Source organism: Numenius arquata, chromosome Z (assembly GCF_964106895.1).
Source record: "Numenius arquata chromosome Z, bNumArq3.hap1.1, whole genome shotgun sequence".
Lineage (NCBI taxonomy): Eukaryota > Metazoa > Chordata > Aves > Charadriiformes > Scolopacidae > Numenius > Numenius arquata.
The window spans coordinates 25,152,975-25,170,641 of record NC_133616.1 but is presented as its reverse complement, the minus strand read 5'-3'; the positions used below and the strand labels follow the sequence as shown (position 1 = coordinate 25,170,641).

General features: G+C 45.3%; 2 protein-coding genes across 3 annotated transcripts in view; both read right to left on the bottom strand.

Moving 5' to 3' along the window:
- The window catches only part of SERINC5 (serine incorporator 5), a 41,206-nt gene extending 38,659 nt beyond the window's left edge, over positions 1-2,547 (bottom strand). Inside the window, exon 1 of the mRNA XM_074166555.1 lies at positions 2,386-2,547. Within this exon, the coding sequence (XP_074022656.1) occupies positions 2,386-2,412 (27 nt within the window). The 5' untranslated portion in view covers positions 2,413-2,547. The remainder of the gene's footprint in view (positions 1-2,385) is intronic.
- Positions 2,548-12,761: 10,214 nt separating this feature from the next.
- CDK7 (cyclin dependent kinase 7) overlaps positions 12,762-17,667 on the bottom strand; it is a 30,284-nt gene continuing 25,378 nt past the window's right edge. The window contains exons 11-12 of one of the 2 annotated variants that reach the window (XM_074166063.1): positions 16,748-16,895; positions 12,762-13,285 (exon numbers count right to left, since the gene is read on the bottom strand). In XM_074166063.1, the coding sequence (XP_074022164.1) occupies positions 13,269-13,285; positions 16,748-16,895 (165 nt within the window). In that variant the 3' untranslated portion in view covers positions 12,762-13,268. Of the gene's footprint in view, positions 13,286-13,770; positions 13,973-16,747; positions 16,896-17,667 lie in introns of those variants that run through there. The other variant, XM_074166062.1, reaches the window with a different exon arrangement.

Here is a 17,667-nt window from a genome sequence, read left to right as displayed (position 1 = left end):
ATATATACAGGGCAAAAATACTTCATACAAAAAAACCCCACCCCTTGGGATATCAAACCATTAAACTAGCTTATTTTAGGGGAAAAAGGAGGGACCCAACATCAGTGTTGTTTTTCAGGACTCGCATAAAGTTCCATCTTTCCTCAAGCACATCACCTCTGTTTCTGGGGGCAGGGCTAATTTCATCTTCAGGGGAATATTTAAGGAGAAGCCAAATTCCTTCTCGATTTTCCAGCTTGATTAACAGTACCATTAAAATGCCTGAGAGGGCTGGGTTGAGGGAGAAGGAAGAACTTCTATCCCTTTTGTTTTTCTTGTGTATTAATTTTGTTAAACAAACATCCCCTCATCAAGGTTGGAATAAATCAAGTCATGAAGGCAGAGACCATTTTTCCTTTTGAAAAAGTTACATTGTGTGCTATCGAGACTTTTTTTTATGCCATTTATCATCTTAACCTATAAAAAGTTTATCCACGCTAACTTTGCTGGTATAACTCTAGCAATATGCCATATTTAGCACAGATAAGTCTTACATCAAAAATAGTGCTTGAGCCAGCAGAATACATATCCCCAAGGCATTGCATAATTTTGGCGCTATGACTGCATCCACTTTAGGGCTTTTGCTTTGGCTCCAACATCACTAAGGAGTTCAGTTTATTTACAGACTCCGAAGTGCCACATCAGTGTCAGTAAAACACGTTACTGCCAGATATTACTACGCGGGGTAGAACCAGCGGCTTTAAGAGTGTCTCAAAGTTCGGTCACGCTGAGGCCATGCAACCACACAAGTCCCACAATGGTTTCACCCTCTTGGCATTGAGTTACTTCTCCAGGAGCTACACCACAAAAAGCAATGAAGATGCAAACAGCCACGAAACACTGCAGTAGCAGCACCCACTAACAGCACCTCGTTGAGCTGCTCCAAAACTTGTTCCACACCCTGCCAGAATGCACGTGAAGCAGCAAGTCAGGGACACCCCCTGCTTTACTGCTGTCCCCCACGACCGCCCAGGGTTGTCTGGCGAGGCGCAGGGGACCTCCCAGCAGACAGGCATGTGGAGGCACGCTCAGGGACCCTCCCGGCCCGTGGAAGATTGAAAGAACCGTAGCCAGAAGACCAAACCTAGGCTGGGATTTCAAGCTTCAGGGAAGATCTGAGATTTTTCCCAGGCGGTTCACACAAAAGCAAGACGTTCACACAATAATCAGGTGCTGAGGGTGGGCAGAGTGCCCAGTGAAGAAATACCAATAGAACTAGGGCTGTAAGGTGTTCAAATATGCAAAACAGGATTAATTGCTCACTGGCTAGTCTGTTGCAGAGAGGACAAGTGGTAACAGGTTTCTGTTGCAGCAGTGGAGATCTGGGAAAATGAAGGACAAAATAAAGCGCCTGGGGGAGATGCGGTCTACCACCAGGCTAGAGAGACAACTGGTAGGAACAGAAGTCCTTCCCTTGAGTGCAGCCAAGGAAGAGATCCAGACAGGGCCTCGCGACCACCCTTCTCCAATTCTACGGCCCTTCATCCATCAGAACGCACTCAACCAATTCCGTGGCAAGATGTGGAGCACCGATTCACCACCCCACGGATGCTGAAGGGCGCAGGTCCCGCACTGCCCTCCATCACCGCTTGCTCCCATCTCTCACTCTCTCTGCCAGCACCTCCACTTGCCAAACCCTTTCCACAAGCCAAATTTTAAAGGAGTTTGTGAAGGGGTCCGAGGAGTGCCAGGTGGCCAGTGGCTAGGAGAGAAGTCAAGACCACTCCACTTGTTATACTTACGGAGTCTCATCTCCCCACCGCCAGGCACCAACGGCAATTAAAATAACTGCCTCTCCTAGCTTTAAGTGACCTGTCACCCCTGTGGGAATTGCTCCTTGCAGCGCAGGTCTCCGGGAAGGCTCCCCTCCATGTCCCTGCCTTCCCCCGCATCCCACCGTCCCAACACAGCCCCCGGGGCGGACGCCCTGGTCAAAGCCATCCTCCGCTGCCCGGTCCTCCTCCCGCAGGAGGGGAATGGGGGAATTCACCCTGGGAGCTCCGCCAGGGCACCGGGATAAACACTTACAGTGCCGGGCTTCACCCGCAGACCCCCCCCGTTCCCCCTTCCGCAGCGCTGCTCTTATTTGAACGCCTCCATTCGCCGCGGCAGGAGGGGTCCGCTTCCCCGGGGGCGAAGGGGCAGCGGCGGGACGCGGCCCACCGGCCGGCCCCTCTCCCGTCCCAGGCTCTCCGTCCCCCGCGGCGTCCCCCGCCGCCACCCGGCCCCGCGGGGCGCTCCCCGGGGCCCCCCGCTCCCGGCAGATCCTCGCCCGCCCCGCCGCAGGGGAGGCTTGCGGGCCCCGCCGCCCGCACCTGCCGCCCCCCCCGCGCCCCAGCCCCTCACCTGGCCGGCGCAGCACGGGGCGGACATGCCGGCGGCGCGGCGGGGCCTGTCTCCCTTGCTGCCTCCCTCATGCGGCAGCGGGCAGGGCCGGGCTGGGGCTGGGCAGGGCAGCGGGCCGGGCGCCGCGGCGGCGGGCGGAGCGGTACCGGCACCGCCTCTGCCCGGGCCGCCGGCCGCGACGCCCTCCCCTCCTTCAGCCCGGCCCCGCCGCCCGGCTTCCGCTGTCGTCAGGCGGCGCGGGGCGGGGGGGACACACCGGCAGCCGCGGGGGCTCCGCCACCCGGTTGTTGCTGCCGGCAGCGGTGGACCTCGGCTGGCGGCCTGCCCCGCCGGAGCGGAGGGCCGCCCTCCCCGGGCCAGGGGACACCCTCCGCAGCTGGCGGCGGCCGCCCTCGCTCGCCCCAGCCGGCAGAAGCGGCGTTTCCAGCTACAGCTGCGGGATGCGGGGTGGATCCGTGCGGGACCACCCCCCCCCCCCCCCCCGCCCCCGGGCTGCCCTGCTGTCAAGGACAGCGCTGAGATCGCCGGCCTGCCCGTACACCCTCTGAAACACCTGTGTTTCAGCGGCTGGAATTTGACAAACTCGCTGAATAAGACAAATAAACATGATCGTAAAAAACCAGGAATTAAGTGTGAGTTTAACGCCGCAACGCACCAAACCCCGGGTTCAAGCGGTTTTTCCGAGTCCCACCTTCTCCACCTTCTCCGCCACCTTCGTGGAGAAGTGGTGCGCATCCCAAGGGCAGCTCCAGGGCTCTGCTGTCCTGTAAGGAGCCAAGGTCTTCCCCGGTGCTTCCGAAATCCTTTCTCCAGCATCCCTTGCTAGGAGCCAAGCGTAGTACTAGGTGGTCACTGAGGACTTCTCCGCTTCCTACACGATGACGGGATTTCTTTGCTATTGTGGACAAAACCACCAACAGCAGCAACGAGGGTCTGGGTGGAAAGGCTCCCCTGGCCTTGTCAGCTTTGTTGCCGCTGTGTGTCTGCACTATAATATTTAACATAACTATTCAGAACTTTATTTCTAGTCTTAAACTGCCCTCGCTTTAGGAATTGAGTGCAGCCAGAAGCTATCGGCCTGCACACAGGTACCTGCGCGCAGGTAATGTAACGTAGCTACACCCACCGAGAAGGAAAGCAGTATGGATTGCAGGATGCACTGCGTAAAACCGCTTCCTCTTTCCTCGTGTGTGCAAACAAACGGAAAGTTGATGCATTAGGAAGCAGATCATACGATGAATCAGCGTTACATAATTTGGTGTTATACTGGGGACCGAAGAGACCAGAGTTACCACAAGGGTGGTTTATAAAAAATGGAGATGTGCTTTATTTTTAATGGTGCTCTCGCACCTGCATATACTCAGCTAGAGACAGGGTATTTACTGCTGTCGTAAGATTAACTCTGTCAACCAGATGGTGATTTAGCTGCTAAGGACACCAGCTTGTGGGCATCCTGGAGGACCACACCAACGGCTCAGGCACCAATGCAGCTGACGCTCCTGCTCTGTAGCAGCAGCAAAAGCCCCAACCTCAGGTGGGTGAGGTCTCCTCACGTGAGGACTGGGGGTTGGGATCTCAGCACACCTTCTCTGATTTAGAGCACCCCAGAGCCCTGGGATGTGCACCTTCGCTTTTTGAGTGAAAAATCCATCACCAGAAAGGCTTGAACTTTCCTGCTGTGTTGCTGGCAAGCATCAAGCAGGCTAATAGCAAAGCAATGAGCAGATGTTACTGCATGAAAAGAACTGTCACTCTGAAACTGTCCATGCATTTAGAATAAGGTTTACCCATCAAATACATATTCTGAAATCAAAGAAGGCTGTTGTCTTGCCCTAATCTGATTTACTGGCCAGAAATCTTCAACCAGTAATTCCTCCCCCAAACTGTTCCTTTTGGCAGGGTAAAGAGTGCCTCTTTTGAAGAGATGCTAATTGTGATGTAGGGCTTTCAAGTGACGAGGAATCCATAGCATCAGTAGAGAAAGGCAAGACACTTTGGCCTTGCTCTGTATAAGGAATTTTACAAACACAGATTTACAGAGATTTAATGAGTTGGGCAGAATGGGAAGAAAGAGTGGCCCTGTAGGAAGTAGGACAGCCAAGGAGTACCCAGAACGGAGTTAAAACTCTGGTCTCAGTCCAGGTGCCGGGGAGCGAGGAACAAAGGAAAGCGCTCGGTTAGAAGTTGTAACCATGTGACACTTCCCAGAAAAAAACCTGCTGAGAAGCCACTGGTGCCCTGGAAGGAAGCCGCTCTCCTCACTCGGTGTGCAGGTGAGCAGAGCAGAGTAGCAGAACCTGAAGCCCCAGAAGCTTGTTGCTCCGAGCCACTTGCCTTCAGGCAGGCTGCAAAGCTCTGTCTGCAAGACATCCAGCCCTCTTTGATACCCACCAGTGACCTTCTGTGGCGCGTCAGCTTTTCTCAGGCCACCAGGAAAGGCATTACCCTTGGATCCCAACCGCAGTTTCACTTGCAGATGTTGCACCTTTACATGCACCCCCAACTTTACTCATTCCCAACTCATTTCTACATGGATTATTGTAGCAGAGCCAGAGGCTCTCACTGTCCCCCTTCACTCTGAGAAGAACGCGGTATTACTACCTCTACAGAGAACTCAAAAGATGTCAGTGGTGAAGCAGAAAGCTTTTTGGCAAAGCACAGGGAAATCATAACTTACCAGGAATGCTCAAGGACTCTGTGCTTCCCCAATACTCCCATAGTATGAACCAGCTCAGTGTACTTTAGGGTAAGAATATTAGAAATTGTGCTGTTTTGTTCACACCTTCTGAAATGAAGCTGCAACTTGGAATGCTACTTTCAATGTTCTGTAATTTCAAGATTTTTCAGTAATTAACGGATTTTGGTTTGTGCCAACTGGCAAAGAGAAGAGCACAAAAAGTCTGTATCCAATGAGAAGGAGAGATCTACCACTTGGCTGTTTTTCAGGTGAAATGAAATACAGAAAATCTTTGCAAATGTAAATGCAATTAGAAAGAAAACAAAACCAGATTGTTACACATCATGGTGGCCACTTACATAAAATTAGTTCATTTTTATAGTGTAAATTTAGACTTTATATGCCTGTTAAAATACAAAACATGTAAAATTGATTTTTAGGTAAATGTATGTCTTGCTCGAGCCTCATAATTAAACACCAGTCAAAAATGTGGTTATGGGAAGGAGGGGAAATGTCTATACACGTGCATGCATGTGTTCTTGAAAACCACCACTCAGATCCAAACTGAACCTCTTACCCAGCTAATGACCTAACTGCTGTGATGTTTGCTGGAATGGTTTCCTGTGGAAAAGGTTTCCCAGTAAAGGGGAACACCATGCAGAGGTGTGATCAGACAGTAAAAATAATTTATTTACCCCCTAGGAGTTTTACTGGTGTGCAACTGCAAAGACCATCCCCGTTCTTGTGGTCTAGGTGGCTGCAGGCCATAATAAACTCATGACTTCCTCAGGTGTTTTTTCCAAGTACGCACCAGCACCTGGAATACGGACCACTTCTCCCCAGGTCTTCCTAGGTAGCCAAGGGCTTCCAGAACCTTGGGACATCTTCTAGAAGTCAGCGTATCTAGGAATCAGGACCAGCACAGCACAGCACAGCACAGCTGTAGATCTGACAAGAACCAAGTGGGAGCAGCTCCGACAGACACCAAGGTACATCCTAAGCAGTCGCAGCATCCCAGAGGTGTATTAATCCTTGGCTCAGTGCAGGAAGCCCATGGGCAGGGCCCATTCCAGTATCTGCCAAGAGCACCAAGAATGGAGTTCTTGGCTGCTACACCTTACTGCTTTCCATCTCCAGTTGCTATTCTGCTTAAAAATAAATAAATACACGAACACATTACAATAATGGCTGCAAAGAGTCCAAGGACAGTTAGAAAACGAAGTAACTTTTATGCCATCTTTTGATGTTTGAGCTTTTAGGATCTAAGCTCTTAAAGCTGCTGTTAGCCTCTCTAGGGACTGGAGACCACATCTCCCAGCAGCAGCTTCCGAAAAAAGCGTTGGTTGGCTTGGGAGCTAGTTACAGACTTATGTACTGCCGTATTCACTACTGCTGTAATGGGATGATCGCACCTCCAAGGTTGTGTGTGGAGGGTGGAGGGAAGCACACAGAGCACCTTTAATAGCATCGAGTGCACTGAGTGACCTGCCAGTGCAAGGCAGGAGCAACCTGCAACTAGAGATCTCAGACAGGGTGTGTCGTGGTTTCGGCCGAACTTACTGAAACCAGACCGACAGATAGCCCTTCCCCCCCCCCCCCCCCCCCAAAGAGGAGAGAGGAAGGGAAAGAGATAAGGAGATTTAGAAGTTTAGAATGAACTAAAATACTTTAATGAAGAATTAATATTAAAATAAAAATAAAGAAGAAAATAATGAAATAGATACAATATATACAAAACCATATCAAGCTCCCAGGATGACAGTCACGTCACCGGCAGGCACTGGGGAAGTCCCAGACTGGACTCGGCGACGGATGGGAACTGGATTCCAGCTCTGGAGTCAGGAACACACGGATAGGGATCAAAGACAGATGGACAGACAGAGTCCTCTCTGGACGTCGGCCATCGCAGGAAGGGGGCTGACCCTTTGATCCCTCAGCTTTTATACTGAGCATGGGGCAGATGGGATGGAATACCCCAGTTGGTCGGGTTTGGGTCACCTGTCCTGTCCACTCCTCCCCACCGATGCGACCCCTCTACGTTTTTTCCGTTTCCGACCCTCTAAGGGGGCAAATAACAAAATTGGTTGCCCTTGGTTGTTATAGCAATAAGTATAAGCAAGGGCCTCCCTGCATACCATTCCTTGGCATGGAGCACAAACATTGGGCTTATCATTCTGGGAACGAGCAGTTTTCTCCACAATATGCCGTTACTTTCAGAGAGTTAGAGGAGGCCTAGCTAGGATGTAAAGTTACAGAACAGAAAATTGGTTCGGTTTTACTTCAAACCGGGACAGGGTGGAACAGAGATTGTCAGTGCATGTGGGGCCAGACACGCATATGCAACTGGTCATTCCAGAATATCAGGTTGGTCAAAATGCTAAAGGGTGGTATCTCCCACTATATCTTTATTAGTGTTCCATAATTCACATTAATCTTTTCTAGCTAGTAGTAGTAAAACAAAAAAAATCAAAAGGAAAAAAAAAAATCCATGCACTTAAGTAGTCACATTTGGTTAGATTCTGATCAAATGAAATGTTTTATATCACTTGTTGGACTTGAAATAAAGCATTTCATAGCATTTGAAGATTTCAGTATTAAAAACCCCACAAGGCTGGTAGTTCCAGGCAAATTTACTTAAAAAACCCTTTTGAGAATGATAGTTTAATAAATTGGTTGCTTAGTTGTTTTTTCACTCCAACGCTAATTGAAAGTGGATTAAAATTTGCATTGTATATCAAGGAAATGCACCAACGAAACCCTTCTGAGTAGATTAATTTTTGTAACCCGAGTACAAAAGAGTAATATTACACAGCTTTGCACTGAACTCTCCAGCTGATGCATTTGCGGGCTCTTTGTTGACCCTTTTTAGCACAATACTATGTACTACCAATTATAAATGTCGTTCTTTCTGATCTCTTGGCAACTGTACGCTGTGTAGTTTTCCGTGCCAAAGCCAGGTTTCTATTACACGATGTCTCAGGTGTCTTAATCACAGTTAATACCTTTACCTTACAAATAAGTGCCACAGACATTTGACTCAGGTGGGACTAAGGACACCTTGTGGTAGGAGAAAAGGAGACAGCAGCGTTCCCCAGCCCGTTTGTGCATTTCTGGCACTCAGGTAAGCAGCGGGGTGTCATCAGGTGCTGCCGCCAGGCACTAAGTCTCACTGGAGTTAGTGAGGGACAGATGGAGGAAGGGGAAGCCCGCGTGCCCCCACGTTACTAGGTAAGGTTAGTGTAAAGGGTCTTATTAAAGAAGTTCTGCGAGAACATGAAGTTGAGCAGGCTCAGGCTGTGTGCTGAGAGACAGACCAGTTCTCCGTCCTTACAAGGAGCTTCAAGCCGGCTGTGAGAGACAAGCGTTGGGTTACCGTCAGACAGTTGTTACCGCATCCGACCATCTGCCTTGTTTCTCTGTCAGACACTGCCTCTAGTGGCAGGGAAAACTGAACCGCTTGTAAATCAGCCTTTCAGCTTCTGCAGGTGTTTGGGAGACTGAAATTGGTTTCTACCATCACATATAGAGATACAAAACATGGTGGTACTGTCTTTCTGCACTGCTGGCTTCCTGAGGATGCAGATGTGAGAAAAATCAAAGGAAGCTCCTGAACCTATTGGGTAAGTTTCAAGTAGCAAAAAAATGACAGTATTACATTTGTCAGCCCACTAGTAGACATCTTCAGAATTGCCAGATTGCAACACTTTAATTATCTGTTAATTTTCTTTGTCAGTGAACTTCTTCCTTAAAAAAAAACACAAACCACCCAAGAAAGATATTAATTCACGGATGGCGTAAGTATTCTTTGAATGTACCTGCCTACCACCCTGTCCCAAACTGGAGTTTTCCCAAAGCCAAAGCTTGTAGCTCACGACCTGTTGACAAAGCTTAGTGTAACTGTCTGTCCCTGCTGAAGTAGGACGAATCTCTCTTAGCACACAATAAACCATATTCCACTAATGCTTTCCAATTAAGAGCGAAATGCCCTCTTCTCTTCCTCACTTCTCTGCATACCATTCTGTTCTTACCACAGTAGTGAATGCTGTTGGTATGAAGGTTTCTGGGCTCAATATGAGCCAACAGCACTAGAGGAAATGGTCACAACGCTGTCGGCCTCCGTGCCGACCACACAGCAAGCCTCCCAGAAAATACTGGCGCAGGACCTGCCTGCCTGTGGATTTGATTCTTTGGAAGGAAGAGACAGAACTCCGCCTGCCCCCTCCCCCCCAGCTCCCTGTCTTTTTATTTGAAAGAATAAAATAGAACTTTTCTGAGTAAGTTTCTCACAAATAGAAGGAAAAAAAAAAAAGAAGAAAATACTAGAATTGAACACAGAGATGATATGAACCTAGTTGAACAGCATCAAAACTAAGATTTTATTCCAGCTCTACTTGTGGAAGCCTGAACGTGAAAAGTTGGCATTACAAGGTGAATGAAGTCTGGCCAAGCGGAGTTCTCAAGCTAGCAAGCACAGAGCTGCTTCTGGAGTCTTCCCGCTGGTGGCTACAGGAGGAACAAATCTTATCCCCAGCAGGTCTTCAGGAAGGTAAGAATCAACAGAAGATTCTCCTAGGCAGTGCTGTATTTTGGAGCCAAAAAGAGACTGCACAGCCTTGCATGTCTTTTCCCCAGCCTCTCACGCTACTGGGTACCAGCAAGGTGTATGCCAAAACACAGCCTGCCAAAGGTGTTCAAAGCACCTGGTTACGCCTCCAAGGAGTTTCTCCACCACAACTCGACAAGCTAAATCCAGATCTATCCTTGTTTTAGCCTGTGATTTTGTTACAGTCATCTGGAAAGAATGAATACCTTACCTCAGAGACAAAGCTGATGCAGTTGAGTATGAAATGCAAGGGGGAACAGAGGGACTAAAAGACAAGCAAGCCCTCTTTGTAACAATCCCTCCCTTCTCTCTGAGAAGCAAATGAGTATTGAGAGTCATCACAGGTAAAGGAATAACTCCGTAAAGGAATAACTGCATTGGAGCACATGGAGCAGAAACATTCATGCACCAGAAGAGATGGCTGAGTAGGAGTTTAGCAAACAGCGTATTGAAGTACTGAGGCCTGAACAATAGGCCTTGAACTAAAGCTGACCACCAGATGAACCTCACAACCCAACAATATATCTAATAGGTATAGTATTAATTGTATGTGCAATGTATTACTGATCTATTTTAGTATGAATATATATATATTGATGCTAATCTATAAAGCTTTGCTGTAACCAGCAGAACAATCTTTCTTTATTTAGAGGATTGTTACTTGTTGAGAGATATGTGGACAAAGCCAAAATAGATAGAAAAACTCCCTTGAGTTTCTCCTTGAGCCCTGGCCAGGCTTTGGGTGGAATCCAACAGGGAGGGCGACACCAGATGTTTCTACATTTGAAGTTTTGAAAGATCTTTATTGTTTATTCAACTGTACAAAAGCAGGGCCCTCTTGCAGCGACTTTAGAGACCTCACTGCGTAGGACCCCCCCAATTGCCGGGAAAGGTTCTCCAAATCCTTGCTGCAACCGGGGCTCCCCAGCAACTGTGGATCTGGATGATGGTGAAGTATTAGGGCATTTGGTGATGTATTTTTCTTAATCACTACAGATAACCTTATGTAGTAATGATTGGGTGCACTACCTTGTTTTGCTTTACTCTTGCTATATTATTTCATGATTAGCTGCATTACCCTGCTTATTCTCTTTGCTACTTAAAACTAGAGTACAATAAGCTTATTGTTTTAACTAAGTGCATTACCTTATTTTCGTATTACCTTGAAACAGATGGTAAAATAAGCCTACACTTTTTGTCAGTGTCTGTGTCCTTTCTGTTGACCCTGTCAATTGGCAAAACACATACATGCATCAAGCCGAGAGAACAAGAACAGTCACAAAAGCCAAGAATGAACACAGGTAAAAAGCAAAGAACTGGCAGCGCTCCCTGGAGTGCTGAGAGCATCCCGGCTACACCATGGATAAGAGCATACCACAAATGTAAAGCAACAACTGTGTGTTACAACTCAACCTGGCTCTGAGCCTTCTTTGTCAAAACAAAAAGGCTGCAGGGATCTTGCAGTGTTGGCACCGATCAAGAACCAGGGAGACAAGATGAGGATGTGATGGCTAGCAGTCCTTGTTCTCCATGCCACCACAAGTAATCCTGGTATCTGTGAGAAAATGAAATCAGTTTTGTTTAAAACAGAGAGCACATTCCCCTTGTGTGTTGTGTGACCACAAACAATGAGTTTGGCTACATTTAGTGGCAAAGTGGGAGGATAAACAGTATTGGTACAACGGATAGAAGTTACTCAAGTTCCATTAGGTCCTGAGGTAAGAGCCATCAAGCCTGCAAAGAGGAGGTTCAGGAAGAAAGAGCAGTAATTCATGCAGTAACTCAATAATAAAAAGGTGGTAAGGGCAGAAGACCTGTCTCAACCCAAAAGAGAAGGCATTTAGATTATGTTCCAATTTGCACAACTGTACAATGAGGACCTCTGCAGAAGCATGCACATTGCAGGCTCAAGACAAACCAACCTTTACTGTTGTGGTTCTGAACAGAAGCCAAGTAGACTGCAGAAGCTGTATATTCTATGAGTTGGTGTGATAAAACACAGATTGTCAAAGTCAAAGCATGATTAAGCATGATATAAAGCTTACAAGGTATGCAAGTCACAAATTAAACAGTATTTAGATGACTAATTGCATATGGCTGCATAATAAGTTACAGTCACCAGAAGTCCCAAATATTCCTTTCAGACTTTTGACCTAAGTCACAAAAGTTAAATCAAACTATCCAAAAGCCTGAGATTAATATCGTGCTGATCCTTTTCTAATCTTATTGTGATGTACATAAACTTTATCTACGCGCACCACCACCATTAACAGCAAGGCAATTTTAGTCCCTCACACAGGCAGCTTCATTCATGAACTTAGCTGAAAACGAGACTTACTGTATACCCTCAATAGTATAGAACAGGCCTCAACCGTACCTGCAGTGCACAGCATGCCAAATGAATTGCGGTGTCGAAGCTGGAAGGGAACAGATCCTGAGCTTCTATTGTATAGAAGTATTGCTTTTTTTGAGCATCTGCTGTGGTAAACACATCTGGAAGCACATAAGGCCTTGGTCACAAAATACCCTCTCTTCAACCCCACCCTTACAGAGCACAGTATGATAGAATGTGCTCTGTCCATTCAAACACTGACTGCCCATCTCACTCAGTACCTACTCTACAACTTTTGCCAGCAGGAGCTTTGAGAATTGCTACTTGTTCTACCGGAAAAGGTTTCTTTCAGGGGAGGGTATCACCTGGGCATACGCAGCATTTGACAAGAAGGAAATGGTGTTACTCTCAAAGCAGAGCTGGCAGAATACTTAAATTGCCATTGCCTTGCAAACTCTATTTGTTAGATGCAATAGTTAGGATACTCACTGAAAAATCCAGTACTTGTTTCAGGGGCTGAAGGTTTCCAGGCCTTGAAGTCTAGTCAGAATGCTGCTCTAGGCAAGTTCAATGCAAAAAAGTTTACAGCACTCCTAACTCACTCTTCCCTATTCAGATAAGCTTATTTTTGTACGTATGCCTGTGAGAAGCGGGACTACTCAGTCCCCCAGCCTGCATTCAGGACGATGATGCTTGATTACACAGTCAATAAAAACTGCTGTAACTAATGTTATTTGAAAAACATTTTCTCGACACTGTCAATTAGATCTTAGTAAGAAACGGAAGTTTAATTTTCAACTGCCAACAACCAATACAGAACACAGGAGGATAATTGGGAGACTAGTAACTGTTCTCCCTTACAAGGCCAGCATACTTCACATTGGCTCAAGGTAGGAGTAAAATGAAGTAACACAGGAGCAAAGAGATGGGTGCTCTTCCTTTACAAGCATCAAAGTCTTCTGCTTGCCACGTACATTAAAAAACAGAAAGCTGAAAGCTGTTCACAGGTGGGAAAATGACAACGGCTCACCAGGTATCCCCGAGATCCAGCGCACAACAGGGGTGGGCATGCGGTTAAGCTGCATCAACAGCACCTGCTGGCTTGTTTCTCTCCAGTGCAGAAGTTTGGTTACCCAGCAGCCACTTTGCAACACAGCCATGCTGGAAATCAGGCAACAGAGCTGAGCCCAGCATCTGCACTATGAACCGCTCAACAGCCACAGGTTGACAGGAGGGCTGGTATAGTTTTCCCAGCTGCATCTCCCTCCATCTCATTGCAATCTTGAAGCTGTGAAGGAAACAGTATTTATATGCTCTCAGATAATTTCTCCTGGAAGACTGGAGTCTGAAAAAAAACCAACCACAACAACCCCAACACTTCACATTCAATCTGTGGATCATATTGTTTTCAATATAGTGGATGTGTCCTTGGAAAGTCTTAATGCATGCTGAAAGAGCACATGCAAACTCATTTGTTATTACATTGGCATATTAACTGGAACAAAAAAGCATCCTGCCCTCTCCTTATAGTGATACACTTTTTTCCAACATATATTATAGGGCTGGCATCTAAGCTCCAGGTGAGAAGGCTGTATTTGCAGTTTTCCTCTTTAGCGTGTGCAACTGTACAGAACAGCATGTGATTCAGCATAAAGGTTCTGCAAAATTAGTCTGTGTAAATCTGTAGCCAGCAAGCAGTTTTAACAGTTACTACCTCAAAGCATGAGTAAAAGTAATGAGACAGTAAAACAGAGAAAGGAATCTCCTTGTTTTGCTTAGAAATATTTTTATTAAAAAAAAAAAGTAGGGTTAATAAACCTCAGTTCCAGCAATAAAATATTAAAATCACATTTTACATATTAAAATATTACAAAATAACCATCCAGTGACTATTACAGCGTTTTTCAATGGTTGGGGCTTGGGCCATTTTCATCCACCATCCACAGCAATCAAAAAATCAATTTTTTTGGTAATCCTGAAAAGTGTAAATCACATTGTTACCACAGTAAAGGGGTTCGACCCCCTCCTCAAGGTTTTAGTATTCGTTTGACACTATTTTTGAGATACATTTACTCTGAGCTGGTTAATGCTGTTTGCTGCAGCAGTAAGTATGATGACTTTTTCCAATAAATCTATGAAAGAGTGCTACAATCAAAGCCCACTTGAATCAGTACATGTACTCCAAATGAGTCCCAAACTCTATAATTAGGTGTTAATTGCATTTGGGATACATGTAAGTACTTATCTTTGTTAGTATAAAAAGCTAGCCAGTTAATTCCACTTTTAAACCTAAGAGAGGCAAGCTATTCTAAGGCTTAACTCTGTCCCACCACACATACACTCTTCATGATTTTTCTTACATGCTGTCCCTACCCAGCAATAAGTTGTCTTCAGGAAGTAATGCCCCTTTCAGTCTCTGCTTCATTCTTTAACTGTGTCTTAGTTAGCATCAGCTGTAAATATGAGGGCAGCAGTACTTTTCTGATTCTGGTCCAGATCTTGTCCTCTCACTTCTTCATATGCTACTGATTTATAATGTAGGTAGAATAAGCCATAGCTGCCTTCTGGGGTGGATATGAAGCTTACCATGAAAGGATTCAACTGTTTCTGCCTTCCCTATAGGCAAAGGTCTCCTCTAAAATACACTGACACTGCATCACACCCATGAACTTTAAATGAATGCCCAAACAATACACATTCTTAACCTTAGATATGAACAGAATGTGTTTTTTTTTTTCAAGCCAAAGTAGAACAGTCCTGAAATTGACAGACTCCCTATGCTACATTAACTCAGGAAAAAGTTCAGTGCTGTATCTTTTATATTCTGTTTTGCAAACTTATGGCTCCAAAAAAATGCAGACTAATGCGACTAGAAACTGGTGTCCTGGGAAAGAAATGCTGGTTTTGATTAAATGTTTGCCAAAGTGGAGAAGATGGATAATGATGTCATCATAGCATCAGCATCTCCACATACCCCACTGATTAGAAATAAGTGGTAGCAATAGCTAAAAATAATGTATGTTTAATACTTTTCACAGACAGTCATCCGTCTAGGGATAGTTTTCTCCTGAGAGGTAGGCAGCTGTTTTTTGAAAAGTACAGTTGCTGCACATTGAAGTTTGGTGAACACGCCCCACAGCTACAGGGTTTTGTTCTTATGGAAAAGCAGCACTTACGGAAATGGCATAAATTATTTCTACTGGCAGCCAGACCCCAGTGCCAACATTTTATAAGAGGGTACCCATCAGGAATTACTTAGTCCATTCATCCAAGATCCAGAGTGCTACCTCAACATGGCTGAGGAAAAGAGAATATACTGTGCAAAATGAGAGCACAGGCCAGCCTAAGAATTTCAGGGATGCAACTCATTTTCCTTTGAAATTACTTTTGCACATTTCCACCCTCAATAGCAATAAAAGCATGCTGTGCTTCAAATTTTATTTAACCAAAGACTGTAGTATTGTTCTTCCAAACCAATATTCAGATTTTAACTTTAGGTGATAATGCCATGTAGAAGAATGTCAAATGAAATCCAGGGTAGCAGATTCGCTAGCTCTAATATCAGCTCTCTCCTTTAATGTTGGTTTGCACTAGGGAATCGACCTTGGAGACCCTCAGGTTCTGTAGCCCGGCTAAGACAATAACAGAGCATAATGGATTTTCTGATGTGCTCCAAGAAGCACTTAGTGGAAATGATACTGCTTTTTATACTGATGCTCAAATGCCTCAAAAAGTAATGCTGACTTCCTAAATGCCTTAGTTATAGCCAATCTCAAAACTCCTGGCATTTAACACACATCTGACTTCCTCTTCCCGAAGAAGAGTCTTTGGGAAAGATGTTAAAGCAATTAGTGTTCTAGCTTGATACACCTCTGGAAACTCTGCTTGCTGTCAAGTGCAAGACTTCACATGGTGAACTCACAGGACTGAAGGAAGCACTTTTTCCTCTTTCCTATCCTTTAGTTAAGAGGCATATTTTAGGGCACGTACTCCAAAACACTACACACAAACTCCCACATGGTGTTGCAAAAGGAGCTAAAAAGCTTTGGTTAATTACCTAAGCTGTGGTAACTTGACAAGTTCCCACATGTCAGTTAACCCATGGTACTATGGTCAGTAGAGAGCACGCAAGTAGTCAAACGATTAAGTTTTTCTTTGAGATTAGAATCTTAAAACAAATTTAATTTGACATGGACTGAGAAACAATAGGTCAAAGCACCTAAAAAGTTAAACTAATAATGTAGCTGTCTCTCTGAATTCAAAAGGAAATACACTTTCACGTAGGCATTTCCATTCCAAGAAGATACGCCTCCTGTATCAAAACAGAGCCTCATAACGGCAGTAACAAAAAGCTGATGCTAACCTGACAGCTGCTATCTGGCTTATTACAGCTATTATTTAAGACCAACTCCAAGTATAAGAACGAGTATTTGCCTCTGTACTGGACGGCCTGAGTAATTTAGTGTCAGGTGTATCTCGAGTCCTCAGAGTTTTTCTTGCCATGAAGGTATGAAGCACATGCTACTGTTTGGGGGAGACTGGAGACTCCATATATAACTTAGAACACCAAACTAAATCATTCTCACTCAAAAGCATTTATCCTAAACCACAAATCATTAAAGGGCTTCAGCTGGTGCTGGTGCCCAGGGATATAGTCCATTCAGAGAGCTTTTGTTCCGAAACATCAGAAGTACCACATTCTCCCTGAGCATGTAGCTCCTGTTTTAAAACAGATTAAACATTAAGTTACCTTGATCTACTCCTTCTGTTCTTTTCCTTTTTAAATTTAAAAGTGCATTTTGTTGCTCCTTTACAGCTTCTGCAGGACAGCTGGGTCTTGGCAGCTGATTTCCTGGAGTGGGTCCTGGTCGGTTACTGAAATACTTCTGTTTCAATGCCTTAATGACAATGGAAGAAAAATAATCAAGTGTCAGAACACCCTCTATACAGACATTATAATGAAATAAAGCACTTGCAATTATGACTTCAAAGCTACTTGGGCACTTTTATACTAGAAAGTGGCCTTCGGGCAAATCAAGATTTTTGTGTTCTCCATGACTACCACAGCACTTGGATTTGTAAGCTGAGAGATAATTGGGTACCGTTATTTTTAACTAGTGCCCAGACAACCTAACAAAACTCTAGACTAAGCTTTGTACAGGAGGTCTTGTAAAAACAGCAAGTTTCTGGATCTGAAAAGTTTCCATTATATATAGATAGATGAGACAAGAGGATAAAGAAGAAAGTAGGAATGAAGAAAGATTAAAAGAGTATCTCTGAAGCCTTGTTCAGATCCAGGACCTGGATACCACCTATTTTTCTAACTTTTACAACAGGTCTTCCCCCAAAACTTCTTTAACTGCGCTGTTTCTACACTGTAAAGCGTGAGAAAAACGTAGACTGAATTACAGCAGAAGACACACAAAGGAGCAGGGTTAATTTCATGCAGTGGAATTACATGGTCTATTTTGAATTTTAGGAATTCCACAGCTTCCATAAACTGTGGTTAAGGAAAAGAGGCTAAGCTGTCTGTTAGATAATCAGTACTCTTGCTTATGTCAGTTATAAGGTACTCAATGCCAGCTATAAATCAAGCCAATATAGTAAGTGCAGTATGTTTCCTGCCTTAAAGTGTGGCATTGTCAATAAAAATGCTACAAGAGAAAAATA